This window comes from Nerophis lumbriciformis, linkage group LG03, assembly GCF_033978685.3.
Source record: "Nerophis lumbriciformis linkage group LG03, RoL_Nlum_v2.1, whole genome shotgun sequence".
Taxonomy (NCBI): Eukaryota; Metazoa; Chordata; class Actinopteri; order Syngnathiformes; family Syngnathidae; genus Nerophis; species Nerophis lumbriciformis.
This window is the reverse complement of record NC_084550.2, coordinates 38,810,067-38,830,637: the sequence shown is the minus strand read 5'-3', so window position 1 is coordinate 38,830,637 and position 20,571 is coordinate 38,810,067. Positions and strand designations below refer to the sequence as shown.

The window sequence follows — 20,571 nt, the reverse complement described above, 5'->3', positions numbered from 1 at the left end:
CACTAACCAACGACACAGAAGGGGTTTTGCTTCGAAATAATAATAATAATAACACAGTAAAGTTTGTCAATGTTGACTAATTTTCACCTTTATGTGTGCTGCGCTTCAGGAAGAAAGCAGGAAAGCGGGTGAAGTAAAAACTCTTGAGTTAGGGAAATTCAGGGTTTTCTGTTACAAAAAAGGTATGTAAAATCCGAAGGGCCCGCCTCAGGAAAAGCCTTATCCCTGCAGCTATAGCCGCCCTTAACAGCAGACCCGGCCGACCTGTCTGACAAGCCTGTAAATGTGTGTTGGTCATGTATGATGTCTTTTTGTGATGTGTAATGTCTATTGTTTAAATGTACGGCAGTGACAATGAATTTCCCCAAAGGGGACCAATAAATCTAAATCAAAAATCAAAACTCAGAGTAAGTTACTTACTCTGTAAACCTAACCTGCTTGCTGTCAGGTTTTCTTGAACAAACTTGAGTTTTTTGTCTCCTCCCTCCTGATAAACAGGACGTCAGATGTGAGACACGACTTTGTAACCAGTAGAGATTAAATAAATTCATGAGGATTAATGTTGAGAAGATTTTGGGGGCATGTTTAGTTAAATATCCTATTGTAGAAACATATCTTGTTAGTCAATTTAGATAATCCTTGATTTTAGTGAGATATTTTATATTAATTAGATTTGCTTTGATTAAAAATTAATCATTTAACAACAATAAACATACAGCATTTTCTGTCTGGCTCTTAACGAAGGCGGACACTTGCCATTACCTCTCCCTTATCTCTCCTGCTTCATTTATTTGTCTTGTCTTTACTACCTTGGAGCCTCCATTTGCAAAGCTCTCCAAAATCTAAACAACAGTGACGTGCGGTGAGGTTGATGGCTGGTGAGGCACTGACTTCATCACAGTCAGATTTACAAACATATGAACCCGAAAGAGTATCTTATTCACCATTTGATTGGCAGCAGTTAACTGGTTATGTTTAAAAGCTCATACCAGCATTCTTCCCTGCTTGGCACTCAGCATCAAGGGTTGGAATTGGGGGTTAAATCACCAAAGATTATTCCCGGGCGCGGCGCCGCTGCTGCCCACTGCTCCCCTCACCTCCCAGGGGGTGATCAAGGGGATGGGTCAAATGCAGAGGACAAATTTCACCACACCTAGTGTGTGTGTGACAATCATTGGTACTTTAACTTAACTTTAACTTTACACATACAAACTGTAGCACACAAAAAAGCACATTTAATAAAAAAAAACATTATTATGGTCTTACCTTTACTTATAAATGAAGTCCATGCGCCGCTGTTGTGCTGGATTAATGCACCCCCTGACGGGAGTGTTATATCAACTAAAGCCCTCACTTAAACTTTCCACGTGCAAGATTGAATCTATTTAAAAAAGTGTAACCGAGGGTTTATAAATGTCGCCTATACTGTATGAAACTACAAAATAACAAACACAGAGGCTCCAGTTTACACGAGGACCACTTTATTTACCTTCTTTCAAAAACCTCCACTCCACTCCAACGTGTCATCACTTCCGCTCTTAGCGCCTTCAAAATAAGAGCTCAAGGCATATACTGTATAACAGCGCATAACAGGAACTTAACATCACAAAGAGGAAAGCCCATAAAAATAGGTTACAAAAGTTATTTAATAAGAAGCCAAAAAGTGCAAAAACAATAATGTTCGTGTTGGAGGAGTTGTGAATTAGGTACACCTGCAGACTGCAGGTGTACCTAATGTTGTGGCCCTGCAGTCATTCACAACTCCTCCAACACGAACATTATTGTTTTTGCACTTTTTGGCTTCTTATGAAATAACTTTTTTAAATAGATTCAATTTTGCACGTGTAAAGTTTAAGTGTGGGCTTTAGTTGATACAACACTCCCGTCAGGGGGTGCATTCTACGGCGGGGGTGCAGGAGGCAGGATTACTGCGCGCCTCAGCCAGTGCGTCTTTTGCAGCCGTTTTATGATCGCTCAGCACAAGAAATACGTTACACACATACAGCTGTTGACAAAATACACTGTACATTATATACCTCAGCTAACTAAACTATGGAAATGTATAATATAATTCATATAGCAATACGGTCTCACTGCACAGCAGGCCAGCAGTTAGCCGAGTCCGCAATCCATGTTGAGGCACAACGCAGTGGCTGCTGATCACCGCACCGTCTCTTCTCAGTATTTGAACGGCAAATGTGAAAATTCAGCGATTTTAAATAAAAATAATCTAAAACTGGTGAAGTTAAATGGAAAATAACTTTATAGTATAATCACTGGATACATATAACAATTTAATTTAAAAAAAAAAATTTAAATTTTTTTTCTTTCCATGATGGCAGGTGAGGCCCCGCCTCACCTGCCTCTAGTGACTGCACGTCACTGCTATACAATGGAATTGATCAACCGACCTCAACGAAATTGACAATATCTTCTTGACAAGAAGCTTCGGTGTTAGTTTCTGGACAGAATGTTTGTTGCTGGATACACGGTGGATTCTTGGGAGAAGAGGATGGTCATGTGGCTGGTGATTCTTACAGTCGAGAGGTCTACCTATTCGGAACCATTATTTACTTTTTACATTCAATCTCAATTTTGTACACTGCTGCTGGAATTTTTAATTTCCTGAGGGAACTCTCCTGAAGGAATCAATAAAGTACTATCTATCTATCTATCTATCTATCTATCTATCTATCTATCTATCTATCAATCTATCAGGACATCTGCTGATTGGAGTAAGTGTTTCCCTGGTGTATTGACAAATTGGAAGATGCTGGCAGCAGTTCAAGGTACCCTAAAGCTGCCACAAATGATTGAAAAATGGGCAGAGCTGTGGGCACTTAGACTTTTGGACTAAATAGCAAACTGGATAACATCTTGGAGAAGCTTTCCACTCTACCAGGCGAAATTCTGATCTATTTGAGAGCCAGAACGGGAAACTAGAGCAGACAAACCTTTGGATTGTGTTTGCTCGTCCTAACCAAAACAGTCCTTATCTACAATTCAGCTCACCCTGCATTGGTGTTATATGTTTAGAAAAAAATTTAAATTAATAAAAATGTATGATTATTTAACAGCAATTTTACATTTGATTAAAGATTCATTTTGGCAAAGATGGCAATGAGTGGAGAGGGGATGAGCGCCAGGCGGATGCTGCCATCCTAGACTTAGACTTCCTTTTTATTGTCATTCAAATTTGAACTTTACAGCACAGATAAGAACGAAATTTTGTTACATAAGCTCATGGTAGTGCAGGATAAAAAAGCAATAAGGTGCATATATAAATAAATATATATATATATATATATATATATATATATATATATATATAAATAATAAATATATATAAAATAAATGAATATATATAAATAAATAAATAGATTGCTGTACAGATAAATATATTGCACTTTTTGACATGCGTCCACGTTTATGGATGTATGTTATATTGTCTTTTTTATTCCTCCAGTTAATCCATTTTGGGGGGAGTTGAGGGGATAATTTAATTATGAAAAAGCAGTTGTTATCCAGACACCTACACATGAACATCTCCTTTTATGGTCAGGAGGATGTGCTGTCCTGACTTAGCACACACCCAGAGACAGAAAGGAGGAATATAAAACTGATGGTTTGGTTTCTCCGAGTTAGGAGTGCCTCATTTTTTGGCTTAACCTCCTCCAGGTACTGCGGTCCTGTATAATGACGCTCGCTTATAATAAAGTTAAAGTACCAATGATTGTCACACACACACTAGGTGTGTTGAAAATTGTCCTCTGCATTTGACCCATCCCCTTGTTCACCCCCTGGGAGGTGAGGGGAGCGGTGAGCAGCAGCGGTGGCTGCGCCCGGGATCATTTTTGGTGATTTAACCCCCAATTCCAACCCTTGATGCTGAGTGCCAAGCAGGGAGGTAATGGGTCCCATTTTTATAGTCTTTGGTATGACTCGGCCGGGTATTGAACTCACGACCTACCGATCTCAGAGCAACTTTTGGTTCAATAAAGCGTCTCCGACGAGTCATACCAAAGACTATAAAAATGGGAGCCATTACCTCCCTGCTTAGCACTCAGCATCAAGGGTTGGAATTGGGGGTTAAATCACCAAAAATGATTCCCGGGCGCAGCCACCGCTGCCACCCACTGCTCCCCTCACCTCCTAGGGGGTGATCAAGGGTGATGGGTCAAATGCAGAGAATAATTTTGCCACACCTTAACTTTAACTTTAATTTTTCATCCAGCCGTGCTGCCGTGTCGCCCTTCTGTCCGAACGAGGATGATAAGACCAGAAATACACATCACTAGCAAATATTTCTATAATATATTACCTTGGTGTAATGTTAGATGGACAACCTCGAGGGCCCATGTTCAGTGACGGCAGCTCCTGGGCAGATTATCTGTTCAAAATTTGTGAGAAGTGAAGGAATATTCTTGATTAGTATTTTGACTTTAACATGAGTACGACGTGCTTAGACTTGCAGGGCATGTATAAATTAATACTCATTTACTGGGTCTTTCTATAGTGGCTGAATGTGTTGCTATAGCATATTTGCCAACCTTGAGACCTCCGATTTCGGGAGGTGTGTGTGTGGTTGGGGGCGTGGTTAAGAGGGGAGGAGTATATTTACAGCTAGTATTCACCAAGTCAAGTATTTCATATATATATATATATATATATATATATATATATACATAAGAAATACTTGACTTTCAGTGAATTCTAGCTATATATATATATATATATATATATATTATGTTTTATTTTTATTTTAATTTTTTTTAATTTTATTATGTATATATATATATATATATATATATACATATATATATATATGTATATATATATGTATATATATATATATATATATATATATATATATATATATATACTGTATATATAAATAAGAGAAATACTTGAATTTCAGTGTTCATTTATTTACACATATATACACACATAACACTCATCTACTCATTGTTGACTTAAGGGTTGAATTGTCCATCCTTTTTCTATTCTCTGTCACTATTTTTCTAACCATGCTGAACACCCTCTCTGATGATGCATTCTGCTTCGTCTCCTTGTTGTGTGCGCAGTTGTGCACTGCACTCTCTAAAAGCCCTAGATGTTATTGTCACATATGCATGTACAGTAGATGGCAGTATTGTCCTGTTTAAGAGTGTCACAACATTGCTGTTTACGGCAGACAAACTGCTTTATGGTAGACGAAAACGTGACTGCTGTTGTTGTGTGTTGTTGCCGCGCTGGGAGGACGTTAATGAAACTGCCTAACAATAAACCCACATAAGAAACCAAGAACTCGCCCTCATGATTGGGCAGGAACGCTGTTTATATTGTGGGAAAGCGGACGTGAAAACAGGCTGTCGACACGTCACTCAGGTCCGCCTGAATTTCGGGAGATTTTCAGGAGAAAATTTGTCCCGGGAGGTTTTCTGGAGAGGCGCTGAATTTCGGGAGTCTCCCGGAAAATCCGGGAGGGTTGGCAAGTATGTGCTATAGGCTTCCTGATAAGCATGGAATTAAAAAAGACAAATTCACAATCTAAATTCACACTTTAAAGCAAGAATGATATAATACAAATGAATATAGCTTCATAATAAGAGAAAAAAACACCAAAATAGGAGCGCAAGACAAGAACTAAAACAGGAAAACACAAACAAACTCAAAATAAGTCAGGGCGTGATGTGACAGGTGGTGACAGTACACCTACTTTGAGACAAGAGCTATAGTGATGCATGCTTGGTTATGCTTTAAAGTCATATCCAACTATTGCCAGAACAACTTTTTATTGTCAATATCGGCTACTGAGTTTCATTTTTGAATGTTTTTTACTGGTGGTGTGCCTCCGCATTTTTTCAATGAAAAAAAAGTGCTTTGGCTCAAAAAAGGTTGAAAAACACTGATATAGTGTATTTGTTGTAAATTTTTAAGATTTTTAAATAAAGTAAAAAAAAAAAATTGAACAGCCTTCGCGCGCCGCGATGACGTCACCAGCCCGTAGAGGAAAATCAGACCCCGAATTTGGGCAAAGCAACTCCTAGCAAGCCGAACAATGTCCCCAAGAAAATGTTTCTTCGGCTGTGAGGGAAAGGTCAATTTGTTTGCTTTTCCCAAAGTGGAAGGCACCAAGAAAAAGTGGTTGAAACTGCTTTTCCCCGAACAGCAAAAGAAAAATAGCTCGGCGTTCGTCTGTTTACGGCACTTTACCCGGGACTGTTTTGTCAACATGGGCCAGTTCGAGGCGGGATTAGCCGGCAAACTGCTGCTGAAAGACGACGCTTTTCCAACGATACTCGGCCGAATGGAAGAATCGGAAGAAAAAGCTGTAAGTCACCATTTATCAGAGTCCTGGTGTTAGACTTAGACTTAAACTTTAATGACCTACAAGAGAAATTGTTCCACATAGTAGCTCAGTTACAAAGGATGGAAAGGACAATGCAGGTATAAAATAGACAATATAAAATATATAACATATATGTAATATGTACAGTGGGCTTCACGGTGGCAGAGGGGTTAGTGCGTCTGCCTCACAATACGAAGGTCCTGAGTAGTCTTGGGTTCAACCGGGCTCGGGATCTTTCTGTGTGGAGTTTGCATGTTCTCCCCGTGACTGCGTGGGTTCCCTCCGGGTACTCCGGCTTCCTCCCACTTCCAAAGACATGCACCTGGGGATAAGTTGATTGGCAACACTAAAATTGGCCCTAGTGTGTGAATGTTGTCCGAGGTGGCGACTTGTCCAGGGTGTACCCCGCCTTCCGCCCGATTGTAGCTGAGATAGGCTCCAGCACCCCCCGCGACCCCAAAGGGAATAAGCGGTAGAAAATGGATGGATGGATGTACAGTATATGATATATACTGATATATGTAAAGATGTACGATAATGGCTTTTTTGCCGATATTGTCCAACTCTTAATTACCGATTCCAATATCAACCGATACCGATATATACAGTCGTGGAATTAACACATTATGCCTAATTTTGTTGTGATGCCCCGCTGGATGCATTAAACAATACAAAAAGGTTTTCCAAAATAAATCAACTCAAGTTATGGAAAAAAATGCCAACATGGCACTGTCATATTTATTATTGAAGTCACAAAGTGCATTAGTTTTTTTTCAACATGCCTCAAAACAGCAGCTTGGAGTTCTGGAACATGAGGAGGTTGAGGTGGGCGGGGTTTTAGGGGGTGGGGTGGGGGTATATTGTAGCGTCCCGGAAGAGTTAGTGCTGCAAGGGGTTCTGGGTATTTGTTCTGTTGTGCTACGGTGTGGATGTTCTCCCGAAATGTGTTTGTCATTCTTGTTTGGTGTGGGTTCACTGTGTGGCGCATATTTGTAACAGTGTTGAAGTTGTTTATACAGCCATCCTCAGTGTGTCCTGTATGGCTGTTGACCAAGTATGCCTTGCATTCACTTGTGCATGTGAAAAGCCGTAGATATTATGTGACTGGGCCGGCAGGCAAAGGCAGTGCCTTTAAGGTTTATTGGCGCTCTGTACGTCTCCCTACGTCCGTGTACACAGCGGCATTTTAAAAAGTCATACATTTTACTTTTAGATACCGATAATGTTGAAACCCATATCGTTAATTTCCGATATTACATTTTAAAGCATTTATCGACCGATAATATCGGACATCCCTAATTTTATGTTTATATCATATATACAATATATATTGTGTGTTGTTGTCTGCAGGGTTGCCAAGTCCCTGAAAAATAAATAAGGGACACTTTGTGGGGGCTGATCGACCTGATTTCCGGTCTTCTTTTATTTGTGTGAAATGAGTTTTATGCTATACGCCGGGTGTCCCCCAAACTACGGCCTGCGGTCCGGTTACGGCACGCCAGGGTTCAAAAGGACACCAACTCGCATCAATTGAATTTGTTTTTATCGGCCCCCTAAGTCCTCAAGCAGCTATTAAATTATAAAATGATGTTGCTGAATCGACAATGTGTTCAACCTCTAAAGACCTGAGTGGCCACATGCTTGGACAGAACCTTTTAGCTCTTATTTCCAAAACTGTCTACACTACTGAATTGGGGTCTTATGGCCTTTATGTGGACACTTATACTGCTATCTGGTGGTGTCAGAAGAGTATAACATACAATGGAATTTGGGGGGGAAAGTGTAAAAATAAGAATTAGCATGTCTCTAAACATGAAGTACACATTTGTTACTTATGGACTAAGTACATCATATCAAAAGATGATTCTTAGTTTTTATTCTAATTAGGGTACAATAAACCCAAATAGCAAAGAGAAATAAAAAAAAGCATGTAAACAAACAGCTTGGGCCTTAAGAGGTTATTATATTTATTTTGATTGTCCAAATTGTTGACACACGTATGACGCAGGATTCTCGTCTGTCCATTGTCTCTCTGCGCAGCAAAAATGTGTCAGTTTGCACCTCCTTCCCACACGTGCTAAATAAAATGCAAAATAGTGCTCGCTAAATGGTGATGAGTGTTGATGAATCGCATTGCTCGTGCTAAATAATTATATTTGCTGCATCTTCTCCCAGTATTGTGGGCGTTTTGAGGATCAGCATATACTTTGCATATTAATGAAGACAGAGATGCAAAATGGATTGCAGGCCTAATTCTGCTCACTTAACAGACGCAATCCACTTTGCACACGTTTAGTAGATCAGCCTTACGTGTGCTATCAGGTCTGCGCATGTTTTAGTACGCGCAAACCTTTAGTAAATCAGGCCCAAATTGTAGTGTCACTCATAAAGTGTAATATCACTATCATAAAGTGTAGTGTGACCATAATTAAGCTGGATAGACTATGTTTATGTTTAACAACTCAAACTAGTCATTGACAGGAACTGCTGGTGACAAACCCCAAGATGCAGAGAGGGCAGGCGAAGTGCAGGAAAACATGACTTTAATGTCAAAATGCAAGGAAAACAGGAACCAGGAAACAGGCAACAGTATACAGCAGTGTTTTTCAACAACTGTGCCGCGGCTAGTGTGCCGTGAGTGGTAATACGAGAGAGAGAAGGTGTGAATCTAGTAACAAATGGAGGAAGAATAATTAATTCCCAAGAAAAACAGCACCGGGTCCATCGTCTGGCGGTGGTTTGGCTTCAAGCGGGAAGATGTTGAACAGATAACCGTAATATGTCAAAGCGTTGCTACAAAAAGTAGCAGCAATACTAATTTGTAGCATCATTTGAAAAGTCACCCGCTAGAGAATAAGGAGTGCTTGAAACTCTGCATGCTAACATCTCCGGCCGGTGCCACACCAACAAAATGCCGAAGCAACCAGCACTGACCCAATTGAGCCTGACGTCTTCCATTTCCATATCAACACCGTATGAAAAAAATAGTCTACAACAGAAGGAGATAACGTCCGCAGGAGCCTACCACATAGCGAAGGACATACACTATTTGATTTCCTATTATGAAGCTCATTTTTATTTGACAGTTATTGAAATATCTTGTGTGACATCATGCACAAAAGTGCACTTTATTAGTTTTAAAACAGTGGTTCTTAACCTGGGTTCGATCGAACCCTAGGGGTTCGGGGAAGGTCAAGACACACCCGACTCATCGTGTAAATAAAAACTTCTCCCGATCGGCGTATTACGGATCCGGCAACAGCAGAAGTCACACTGATTTGCAGGTGTGTAATTTGTTGTGAGTTTATGCACTGTGTTGGTTTTGTTGTTTGAACAAGGTGATGTTCATGCACGGTTCATTTTGTGCACCAGTAAAAAAAAACATGGTAACACTTTAGTATGGGGAACATATTCACCATTAATTAGTTGCTTATTAACATGCAAATTAGTAACATATTGACTCTTAACTAGTCATTATTAAGTACTTATTAATGCCTTATTCGGCATGGCCTTGTTATAACCCTAACCCTAACCCAGTGGTTCTGAACCTGGGTTCGATCAAACCCGAGGGGTTCGGTGTGTCGGCCTCAGGGGTTCGGCGGAGGTCAAGACACACCCGACTCATCGGTGTAAATACAAACTTCTCCCTATCGGTGTATTACGGATCCGGCAACTGCTGACTGATTTGCTGATCCATGCTGACCTGAGTGACGTGTCGACAGCCTGTTTTCACGTTCACTTTCCCACAATATAAACAGCGTGCCTGCCCAATCACGTTATAACTGTAGAATGATCGAGGGCAAGTTCTTGGTTTCTTATGTGGGTTTATTGTTAGGCAGTTTCATTAACGTCCTCCCAGCGCGGCAACACCACACAACAACAGCAGTCACGTTTTTGTCTGCCGTAAACAGCAATGTTGTGACACTCTTATACAGGACAATACTGCCATCTACTGTACATACATATGTGAAAATAACATCTAGTTATTTTAGAGAGTGCAGTGCACAACTGCGCACACAACAAGGAGACGAAGCAGAATGCATCATCAGAGAGGGTGTTCAGCATGGTTAGAAAAATAGTGACAGAGAATAGAACAAATATGGACAATTCAACCCTTAACTCAACAATAAGTAGATGAGTGTTATGTGTGTGTATATGTGTAAATAAATGAACACTGAAATTCAAGTATTTATTTTATTCATATATATATAAAATAAAATAAAAAATAAAAAATATATATATATAGCTAGAATTCACTGAAAGTCAAGTATTTCTTATATATATATATATATATATATGAAATACTTGACTTGGTGAATTCTAGCTGTAAATATACTCCTCCCCTCTTAACCACGCCCCCCCGACCACGCCCCACCACCACCACCCCCACACTTCCCGAAATCGGAGGTCTCAAGGTTGGCAAGTATGCCTTATTATAACCCTAACCCTGGCCCTAACCCTCTAACCCTAAACCTAACCAAATAACTCTAAATTAAGTCTTTATTACTTAGAATATGTTCCCCTAGTGTCCAAATAACTCTAAATTAAGTCTCTGTTACTTAGAATATGTTCCCCACACTAAAGTGTTACCAAAAACATATAACTTTGTCTTGAATTTGAAAAAAACAACATTTTATTTTTCACTAAAGAAGGGTTCGGTGAATACGCATATGAAACTGCTGGGGTTCGGTACCTCCAACAAGGTTAAGAACCACTGTTTTAAACTATTGTAGAGGCGTTCTGTACAAAAAGCGCACTTTAATTTAGTGTTGTTTTGATATGTCATCTTAGTGACATCATGCACAAAAGTGCACTAATAGCTTGTTTTAAAATGTCTCTGACAATCTTGCACTTTGTTTTGAAATGACATGAATGTTTGTGCCACTGCTTAATAACTGTTTAATAAATAGACTTTTAGTTGTGATATTCCTCTCTGCATGAAAGTTTAAAATGAGCATATATTAATGAAGTATGAATAAGAATGTTTTAATGTAGACACATAGAATAATCATACTGCTGTGATTATATGCATCAAGTGTTAATCCAAGGCTAAGGCAAAATATGGCGATATATATCGTGTATCGTGACATGGCCTAAAAATATCGAGATATTAATTAAAGGCCTTATCGCCCAGCCCTAGTATAAAGTTCCCGTGCCAATAATACCTCATGTTAATGTAACTTTTTTCTTTCCCTATTAGAGTACGTCACAGATCCTGACATGCCCACAACACAGACACACCAGATGCCCAAAGAAGTTTGCATCTACTGAATCTCGCGGAACACAGTTCAGCCCTCATATGGTATCTGTTGGCACATATATGTGGTTGTGTCCATCCAAGAGAAATATAGCCACGCAGCTGTCCTATAGTACGCTGCAACGCGTTAGAAGCAAAGGTGTGTATGTAATTAGGGCTATATGAATGAGCAGAAATGCAAACCTACATATTTTTCTCATCAGGGACACAGGTCACCATTTCCGATCTGAGTGTTGGCACGTCGACCAAACAGCTGGACACGGCGCCCCGGTTTTTCCCCACGCCAGTGAGTATGTTTACATGCACTAAATTAGTCGGATTTCTCCAAATTTGGCTCAAAATAAGCATTCTACAACCCGTGGGAACACCTTCAATCTGATCGTTTTTTTGGCTTTTGAAAAGTTGGACGAACACACCGAGAATGAAAACCAGTTCTCTTGAGCGAGGAAAAAAGAAACAGATTTATCTAAAGGGTAGCTAAGGAAATGGAGAATGTTGGTTTCATTCGAACTCCAGAACAAATAGTGGGAACATGGAAGGGGGGGAATGGTTTTTTTTGTTTTTTGTTTTTTTGTCATAAAAAAATACAATCATGTGTGCTTACGGACTGTATCTCTGCAGACTGTATTGATATATCCATCCATCCATCCATCCATCCATCCATTTACTACCGCTTATTCCCTTTGGGGTCGCGAGGGGCGCTGGAGCCTATCTCAGCTACAATCGGGCGGAAGGCAGGTTACACCCTGGACAAGTCGCCACCTCATCACAGGGCCAACACAGATAGACAGACAACATTCTGTCATGTCTGTGTAATCATGTTTTGTTTTAGTCATGTTTAGTTTAGTTATTGGACTCTTTAGTTTCTGGCTTTTCACTCCCTGGTCTTGTTTCCATAGTTACCCATTAGTTTTCACCTGTCACGTAACGCACCTGTTTCACGTTTTGAGTCACGCACCTGTTTTCACTAATCATGTCTGTAGTATTTAAGTTCATTGTTTTCAGTTTGTCGTTCTAGTGACATCCCGCATTCTTACCCCTGTCACACTCTGTCTACCTCTGCGCACTTCATGCGATGTCCAAGTAAGTAGCGGCGTTCCACTCGCCGCCGCCACTTGACTTTGCCTCGGTGGATTCGGGGACACTTGGCCTGGTGACCCACCGCCAAGTCCTCCCTCCGCCCTCCCGTGACTTTTGACCCTGCTTGTTTTTTTGTTATATGGACATCTGGTATCTGTCCTTGAGGAGGGGGTTCTGTCAAGATCCGTGGTTCGGATCATGTTTTGTTTAGTTATGCTGTTAGTTTTGGACTTCCTTAGTTCCTGGTTTCACTTCCTTGTTTGAGTTTTTGTTTCCATGATTACCCATTAGTTTCACCTGTTCCACGTTTGGACTCACACACACCTGTCACCAATCATGTCACTGTTATTTAAGCCTACCTTTGTTCATCACTCATTCTGCCTGCATTGTCTTTATGTCACACCGGTTCATGTCTCGTTCTGAGGACAGAACGAGACAAGGACAGATACCAGATGTCCATATAACAAAAAAACAAGCAGGGTCAAAAGTCACGGGAGGGCGGAGGGAGGACTTGGCGGTGGGTCACCAGGCCAAGTGTCCCCAAATCCACCGAGGCAAAGACAAGTGGCGGCGGCGAGTGGAACGCCGCTACTTACTTGGACATGGCATGAAGTGCGCAGAGGTAGACAGAGTGTGACAGGGGTAAGAATGCGGGATGTCACCAGAACGACAAACTGAAAACAATGAACTTAAATACTACAGACATGATTAGTGAAAACAGGTGCGTGACTCAAAACGTGAAACAGGTGCATAACGTGACAGGTGAAACCTAATGGGTAACTATGGAAACAAGACCAGGGAGTGAAAAGCCAGAAACTAAAGAGTCCAATAACTAAACAAAACATGACTAAAACAAAACATGATTACACCGACATGACACATTCACACACTAGGGCCAATTTAGTGTTGCCAATAATATATATTGATACATAATGTAGGAACCAGAAATATTAATAACAGAAAGAAACAACCCTTTTGTGCGAATGAGTGTAAATGGGGCAGGGAGGTTTTTTGGGGTGGTGCACTAATTGTAAGTGTATCTTGTGTTTTTTATGTTGATTTAATAAAAAAAAATTAAAAACGATTTAAAAAAAAAAAAAAAAAAAAATCTTGTGCTGCCCGGTACCAATCGATCCACGGACCGGTACCGGGCCGCGGCCCGGTGGTTGCGGACCACTGATGTAGACCACAAAGAAGTCTTTTACATTTAGAAAAAAATACATGTTAATATGACTCCTTTAATGCGCCTTATAATCCGGTGCGCTTTATATATGAAAAAAGATCGAAAATAGACTATCAGCAGTGTGCCTTATAATCCGGTGCGCCCAATGGTCCGGAAAATACGGTAATTAAAACCTTAATGTTGGTTTGATGTCGATTAATTGTGTAGCTCTACGCCAAACTGGTTAGCAATAACTCTGTATTCCGCAAAACTGGCAAGCTTGTCCAGAACAATAGCAACCCTCATCTGAAGCGGTATCGGGGCATGAACAGTCTTTTTCTTCAGCTTTAAAGCTCCTTCCATCTACCCATTCGAAAGTTTTCTTTCCATTCTCTGTCCGAAAATTCCTTCAAAACAACTCTCTCCCACCTTTCTTTGCTTTGGACCCGCATCTAGCAACTCCGAAAGGACCTTTTTAGTGGCAGTGTCATCATGTCCGTGGCGCAATCTGGGATCATTCCTTGATGTTGTCTGCTATTTAACATCAACATAGCCTTTAAAGACGTAATATTTTTGGTGCCAATATTACAGCGGACATCAGGTACAACAAGAACTTGGCATAAAGAGTGACTTGTGAGGATGTCAACCAGAAAAGCAATACATTTATCTGCGATAAAAGGAAATAAGCGCCCCCCACCCCCACCTAGTCTTATTAGAGCAGGGGTGTCAAAGTCAAGGCCCTATGTATGATCTATGGCCCCGGGATGATATTTGATTAGTATTAGAACCGGCCCTGTTGTTTTGCACGCACCAATACTCCAGTGTTGGCGCTAGGAATTTTCAAAACGGGGTCCCAGGGACCCCATCAAGTCATAAAAATGGGGTCCCACAGTAAATTTTTGGGGTCCCACTTTTTTTGTAATTGTTTTGAAAACAAATGATAAATGTATGCCTTATCCTGTTATATCTCACATTCTGTATTGTGTTTTGGAAAAAGGTTGTCATAAACCTTACTTAATTAATTAAAAAAAATATTACAAAAGAAAACACATTTTTATACATATGTAAATTTATTCAGTTATAAACATTCATTCACTTCCTTCGTTTCTTCATAGATTCTAAACTTTACCGCTGCCAGTATTTTTTTCTATTGTAATATTTTCAGAATGTGTTTGTTCTATTTTTGGCCAAAGTAAGACAAAGAAAACAATCTGAAGTTGTCTTTATTTTTTTAGTTTTAATGCCATGATTTTAATAGTCCGGGCCGCTTGTGCACAGATTTTCCTCCATGCGGCCCCTGAGATAAAATGAGTTTGACACCCCTGTAGATAGCGTTGACGCTGGGACTTCTCATGTAGGTGTGAAAATGCAAAACAAAAATAATTTGAGAAATCAGACTAATTCACAGAAACTTATTCAGTGAGGGGTGTTGCATTTTTGCAGGGGGTTCCACCAGTTAAGAGACCATACATTAAATTAGAAGAGAGCGAGGATGAGGATCAAGAGGATGAAGAAACTCTTCTTCCACACGTCTTAAAGTACGAATCCGGTGACTCCATTACAGAGTCGTCTGAAATTAGGTAAAATTCCAATACAGCATGCAACATTGGGTCGGTATATGTAAATAATTGAGTTGTTCATATTTTCTTCCCTGATAGTGGAGAAGAGTCGACCGTGGAACACAATGACAGAAAGTACATGGTGTTTGAGAGCTGTCTGATGGATCTCTTCCAAACGTGTCCGGTGTGCAACCGGGACTGCCAGGTGCAGTCACAGAGACTAGGGACATATGTGGCCTTTACTCAGCTTTGCCTCCACTGCCAGTACACCAGAAAATGGCAGAGCCAACCATTGAGAGGAAGCACTCCTGTGGAAAACCTCCAATTGTCTGCAGCTGTTAATAGTACTGATGGATCCTGCAATCGGATGGACAAGGTATTTGAGCGACCCGTATCATATATCTAGGGATGGGTACCAAATATGGTACTTTTATACGTACCGACCAGTGAGGTTCATGGCTGGTGAGGCACTGACTTCATCACAGTCAGATTTACAAACATATGAACCCTAAAGAGTACCGTATTTTCCGCACTATTAGCCGCACCTAAAAACCACAAATTTACTCAAAAGCTGACAGTGCGGCTTATAACCCGGTGCGCTTTATATATGGATTAATATTAAGATTCATTTTCATAAAGTTTCGGTCTCGCAACTACGGTAAACAGCCGCCATCTTTTTTCCCCGTAGAAAAGGAAGTGCTTCTTCTTCTACGCAAGCAACCGCCAAGGTAAGCACCCGCCCCCATAGAACAGGAAGCGCTTCTTCTTCTACTGTAAGCAACCACCCGCCCGCGTAGAAGAAGAAGAAGCGCGCGGATATTACGTTTCATTTCCTTTGTGTGTTTACATCTGTAAAGACCACAAAATGGCTCCTACTAAGCGACAGGTTTCCGGTTCATGAAAAGACGCAATCTCTCCATCCGCATACGGACTACTATTTCACAGCAACTGCCTAAAGACTTTCAAGAAAAGCTGGCTACTTTCCGTGCATATTGTAAAAACAAGATAGCTGAAAAAAAGATCCGGCCAGAGAACATTATCAACATGGACGAGGTTCCACTGACTTTTGATATTCCTGTGAACCGCACTGTGGATACAACGGGAGCACGTACGGTGAATATTCGCACCACAGGGAATGAGAAGTCATCCTTCACTGTGGTTCTAGCTTGCCATGCTAATGGCCAGAAACTTCCACCCATGGTGATATTCAAAAGGAAGACCTTGCCAAAAGAGACCTTTCCAGCCGGCGTCATCATAAAAGCTAACTCGAAGGGATGGATGGATGAAGAAAAGATGAGCGAGTGGTTAAGGTAAGTTTACGCGAAGAGGCCGGGTGGCTTTTTTCACGCAGCTCCGTCCATGTTGATATACGACTCCATGCGCGCCCACATCACGCTGGTTTTTAATATATTATTAAAGTTTGACTGACCTATCTGACTGTTTTTTTGACATTCCTTTAGCGCAGTTAGATGCGGCTTATAACACAGGGCGGCTTATAGGTGGACAAAGTTTTGAAATATGCCGTTCATTGAAGGCGCGGCTTATAACCCAGGGCGGCTTATGGTGCGGAAAATACGGTATCTTATTCACCGTTTGTTTGGCAGCAGTTAACAGGTTATGTTTAAAAGCTCATACCAGCATTCTTCCCTGCTTGGCATTCAGCACCAAAATTTGGAATTGGGGGTTAAATCACCAAAAATGATTCCCGGGCGCGGCGCCGCTGCTGCCCACTGCTCCCCTCACCTCCCAGGGGGTGAGCAAGGGGATGGGTCAAATGCAGAGGACAAATTTCACCACACCTAGTGTGTGTGTGACAATCATTGGTACTTTAACTTAACTTTTACTTTACACATACAAACTGTAGCACACAAAAAAGCACATTTAATAAAAAAAAAAAACGTTATTATGGTCTTACCTTTATAAATGATAAATGGGTTATACTTGTATAGCGCTTTTCTACCTTCAAGGTACTCAAAGCGCTTTGACAGTATTTCGACATTCACCCATTCACACACTGATGGCGGGAGCTGCCATGCAAGGCGCTAACCAGCAGCCATCAGGAGCAAGGGGTGAAGTGTGCCCAAGGACACAACGGACGTGACTAGGATGGTAGAAGGTGGGGATTGAACCCCAGTAACCAGCAACCCTCCGATTGCTGGCACAGCCACTCTACCAACTTCGCCACGCCGTCCCCATTACTTATAAATGAAGTCCATGCGCCGTTCCTTTTTAACAAAAGCATCGATAACTTGTTTATAGAAGTCTTCCTTATCTTTCTTCAGTTTTAAAAGTTTCTCTGTCTCGATGGAGATCTTCTTTTAAGTATTACCTCCTGCTTCGATTGAAAGTCCAGTTTAGAAAACTGTTTTATTTTAGATATGTAATCCTCCATGTTAATAGTCCAGGCAAGAGGAAAAATAAACGATCGCTGCTAACTGTTGCTACTTGTTGTCACTTCTTCTGCAGCCGAGTAGTCGCAGAAATGCTCCCTGGGATCACTAGCGCCCTCTACCACCAGGAGGCGGGATTACTGCGAGCCTCACACAGTGCGTCTTCGCAGCAGTTTTATGATCGCTCAGCACAAGAAATACGTTACACACATACAGTTGTTGACAAAATACACTGTACATTATATACCTCAGCTAACTAAACTATGGAAATGTATAATATAATTCATATAGCAATACGGTCTCACTGCACAGCAGGCCAGCAGTTAGCCGATACCTTACTTTTTTATTAGAAATGACAACAGCAGAGGATGCTTGTGCATGTACGAGCCAGTCTGCCCCACAACAAGCGGATAGAGAAAAACAAAGAGCTTATTGACTACAGCAGGGACTACACTGGCGGATTCGCGCAAAAAACTTTGGGTAAATTTACACCACATATGGATAATCAGGTTTTGCAAATTCCAAACGGCGGAAGTATGTAAGAAGGCGGAATTATTTTATGAATATCTCCATAATCCCGCCACTGTTTGATTTCAAATGTTCGGGACTTATGCAGATCCCAAATACACAACAGCAGGTACCAATAGCTAAGTTTAGTTTTACAAAATAGGTCTCCTTTAAAAAACAATGCCCTGATGACCCACCTCCCACCATTCATTCTTTTACCAAACATAGACAAATACGCACACTCCGAAATAAACACATGGCTATGTACAGATGAGCCAGGTGAAAAAAAAGCTATCACGGCAGCTGCCGACACAAAACTTCCCTGCAACCATGGCTGAAAAAAATTCCCAATGCAGAGGGCGCACTCCAAAGAACGCTGGAATAAAAACAAAAAACAAAGTTAAAGTACCAATGATTGTCATACACACACTAGGTGTGGTGAAATTAACCTCTGCATTTGACCCATCCCCTTGTTCACCCCCTGGGAGGTGAGGGGAGCAGTGAGCAGCAGCAGCCCGGGAATCATTTTGGTGATTTAACCCCCAATTCCAACCCTTGATGCTGAGTGCCAAGCAGGGAGGTAATGGATCCCATTTTTATAGTCCTTGGTATGACTCGGCCGAGGTTTGAACTCACGACTTACCGATCTCAGGGCAGACACTCTAACCACAAGGCCACTGAGCAGGTCTTGTAAAAATAATAAAACGCATACAATTAGTCAGTACTATGGATAAAGGATATATTATGAATAAAATAGCATAAATATATAAATATATGGACAGTAAACATATACCAGATGAAATCAACATAAGTGCGAATGACTCCAATAAAATTAATAATCAAAAGCCAGTACCGTATTTTTCGGAGTATAAGTCGCACCGGAGTATAAGTCGCACCTGCCGAAAATGCATAATAAAGAAGGAAAAAACATATATAAGTCGCACTGGAGCCCGGCCAAACTATGAAAAAAACTGCGACTTATAGTCCGAAAAATACAGTACTTGCATATGAGACTCATAAGTTTAAGAAAATAACTAAACAGGACTGTTCAGTGTTGAATGTTACATAACAATTCACATTTATTATCACATTTAAACACATGAAAATTGGTACCATTGAGTACTGGTATGGATTCCGAGGTAACGGTAAAGGTTAACGTATGGAATTAAATGTAGAAGGTACCCATCCCTAATCGTGCCCCAATAAGCATGCCGTTTCAAACGTCTTGTATTAAAATAGTTGTACATGTTTTTCTTCTATGTTTTACAGATAGTCAAAACTGAATTTCCAGATGTTATAACATGACACCTTAAGGATGCATGCCCGGAATCTTTTTGAACCCGCAATAAACAACAAATGGAAAAAGACTCAGCAGCCTCTGAAACAGGAAAGCAGTATGGCAGTGGGTGGAAATATGGACTCAGACTCGCCAGGTGAGGAGTCTTTTAATATCAAATGACTTGCATTTGGGGGCTGTCTTCCACCGAGAATTATCATTTGTTACATTTTACACATACCGTAGTCGACATTCAGTCAAATCAATGGTGTTGTGTTGTTTTTTAAAGTGAAATAAAGAGATTGCAATCATACGTATTAGTGGTTACTGACTGGTCACTAGTAGGGCTGCAACAACTAATCGATTAAAATGTATTAAAATCGATTATAAAAATAGTTGGCGATTAATTTAGTCATCGATTCGTTGGATCTATACTATGCGCATGCGCAGAGGTAATTTTTTTTAATTAATTTTTTTATAAACCTTTATTTATAAACTGCAACATGTACAAACAGCTGAGAAACAATAATAAAAATAAGTATGGTGCCAGTATGCTGTTTTTTCCCCCAATAAAATACTGGAAATGATAGAAATGTAGTTTGTCTCTTTTATCCGATTATTAATCAACTAATCGAAGTAATAATCGACAGATTAATTGATTATCAAATTAATCGTTAGTTGCAGCCCTAGTCACTAGGTGTCAGTAATGTCACATGGATGCACATCCAGCCTACAATGTGATTAAAGAAACCTGTAAAATGAGTGGGACTTTTTTTTAAATGGCTAAACAACTCTTGATAAACCCGGTAGAGATTAGACTAAATCAGGGGTCGGCAATTCGCGGCTCCGGAGCCGCATGCGGCTCTTTGATCACTCTGATGCGGCTCAGCAGCTTACTTGCTGATCCCCCCAATTTTCCCGTGAGACTTCCGAATTTCAATGCCTCTCGCAGAAAACTCCCGGGATCAATATTCACCGATTTTCACCC

The 20,571-nt window shown here is 40.7% G+C and overlaps 1 protein-coding gene across 1 annotated transcript; it reads left to right on the top strand.

The window, feature by feature from the left end:
• The first annotated feature begins 5,989 nt into the window (after positions 1-5,989).
• LOC133584405 (uncharacterized) lies at positions 5,990-19,896 on the top strand. The gene is made up of 6 exons (XM_061937721.1): positions 5,990-6,334; positions 11,553-11,748; positions 11,813-11,895; positions 15,295-15,431; positions 15,510-15,786; positions 19,577-19,896. The coding sequence occupies exons 1-6, from the start codon at positions 6,062-6,064 to the stop codon at positions 19,610-19,612; spliced, it is 1,002 nt and encodes a 333-aa protein (XP_061793705.1). The 5' UTR covers positions 5,990-6,061; the 3' UTR covers positions 19,613-19,896.
• The last annotated feature ends 675 nt before the right edge of the window (positions 19,897-20,571 follow it).

Bases quoted from the DNA above. Each gene is read 5' to 3' on its own strand.
- LOC133584405 (XM_061937721.1), top strand. From the start codon at position 6,062: ATGTCCCCAAGAAAATGTTTCTTCGGCTGTGAGGGAAAGGTCAATTTG. The intron at 11,749-11,812 runs GTGTGTATGTAA...TTTTCTCATCAG, and splicing joins GCAACGCGTTAGAAGCAAAG to GGACACAGGTCACCATTTCC. The intron at 11,896-15,294 runs GTGAGTATGTTT...GCATTTTTGCAG, and splicing joins CCCGGTTTTTCCCCACGCCA to GGGGTTCCACCAGTTAAGAG.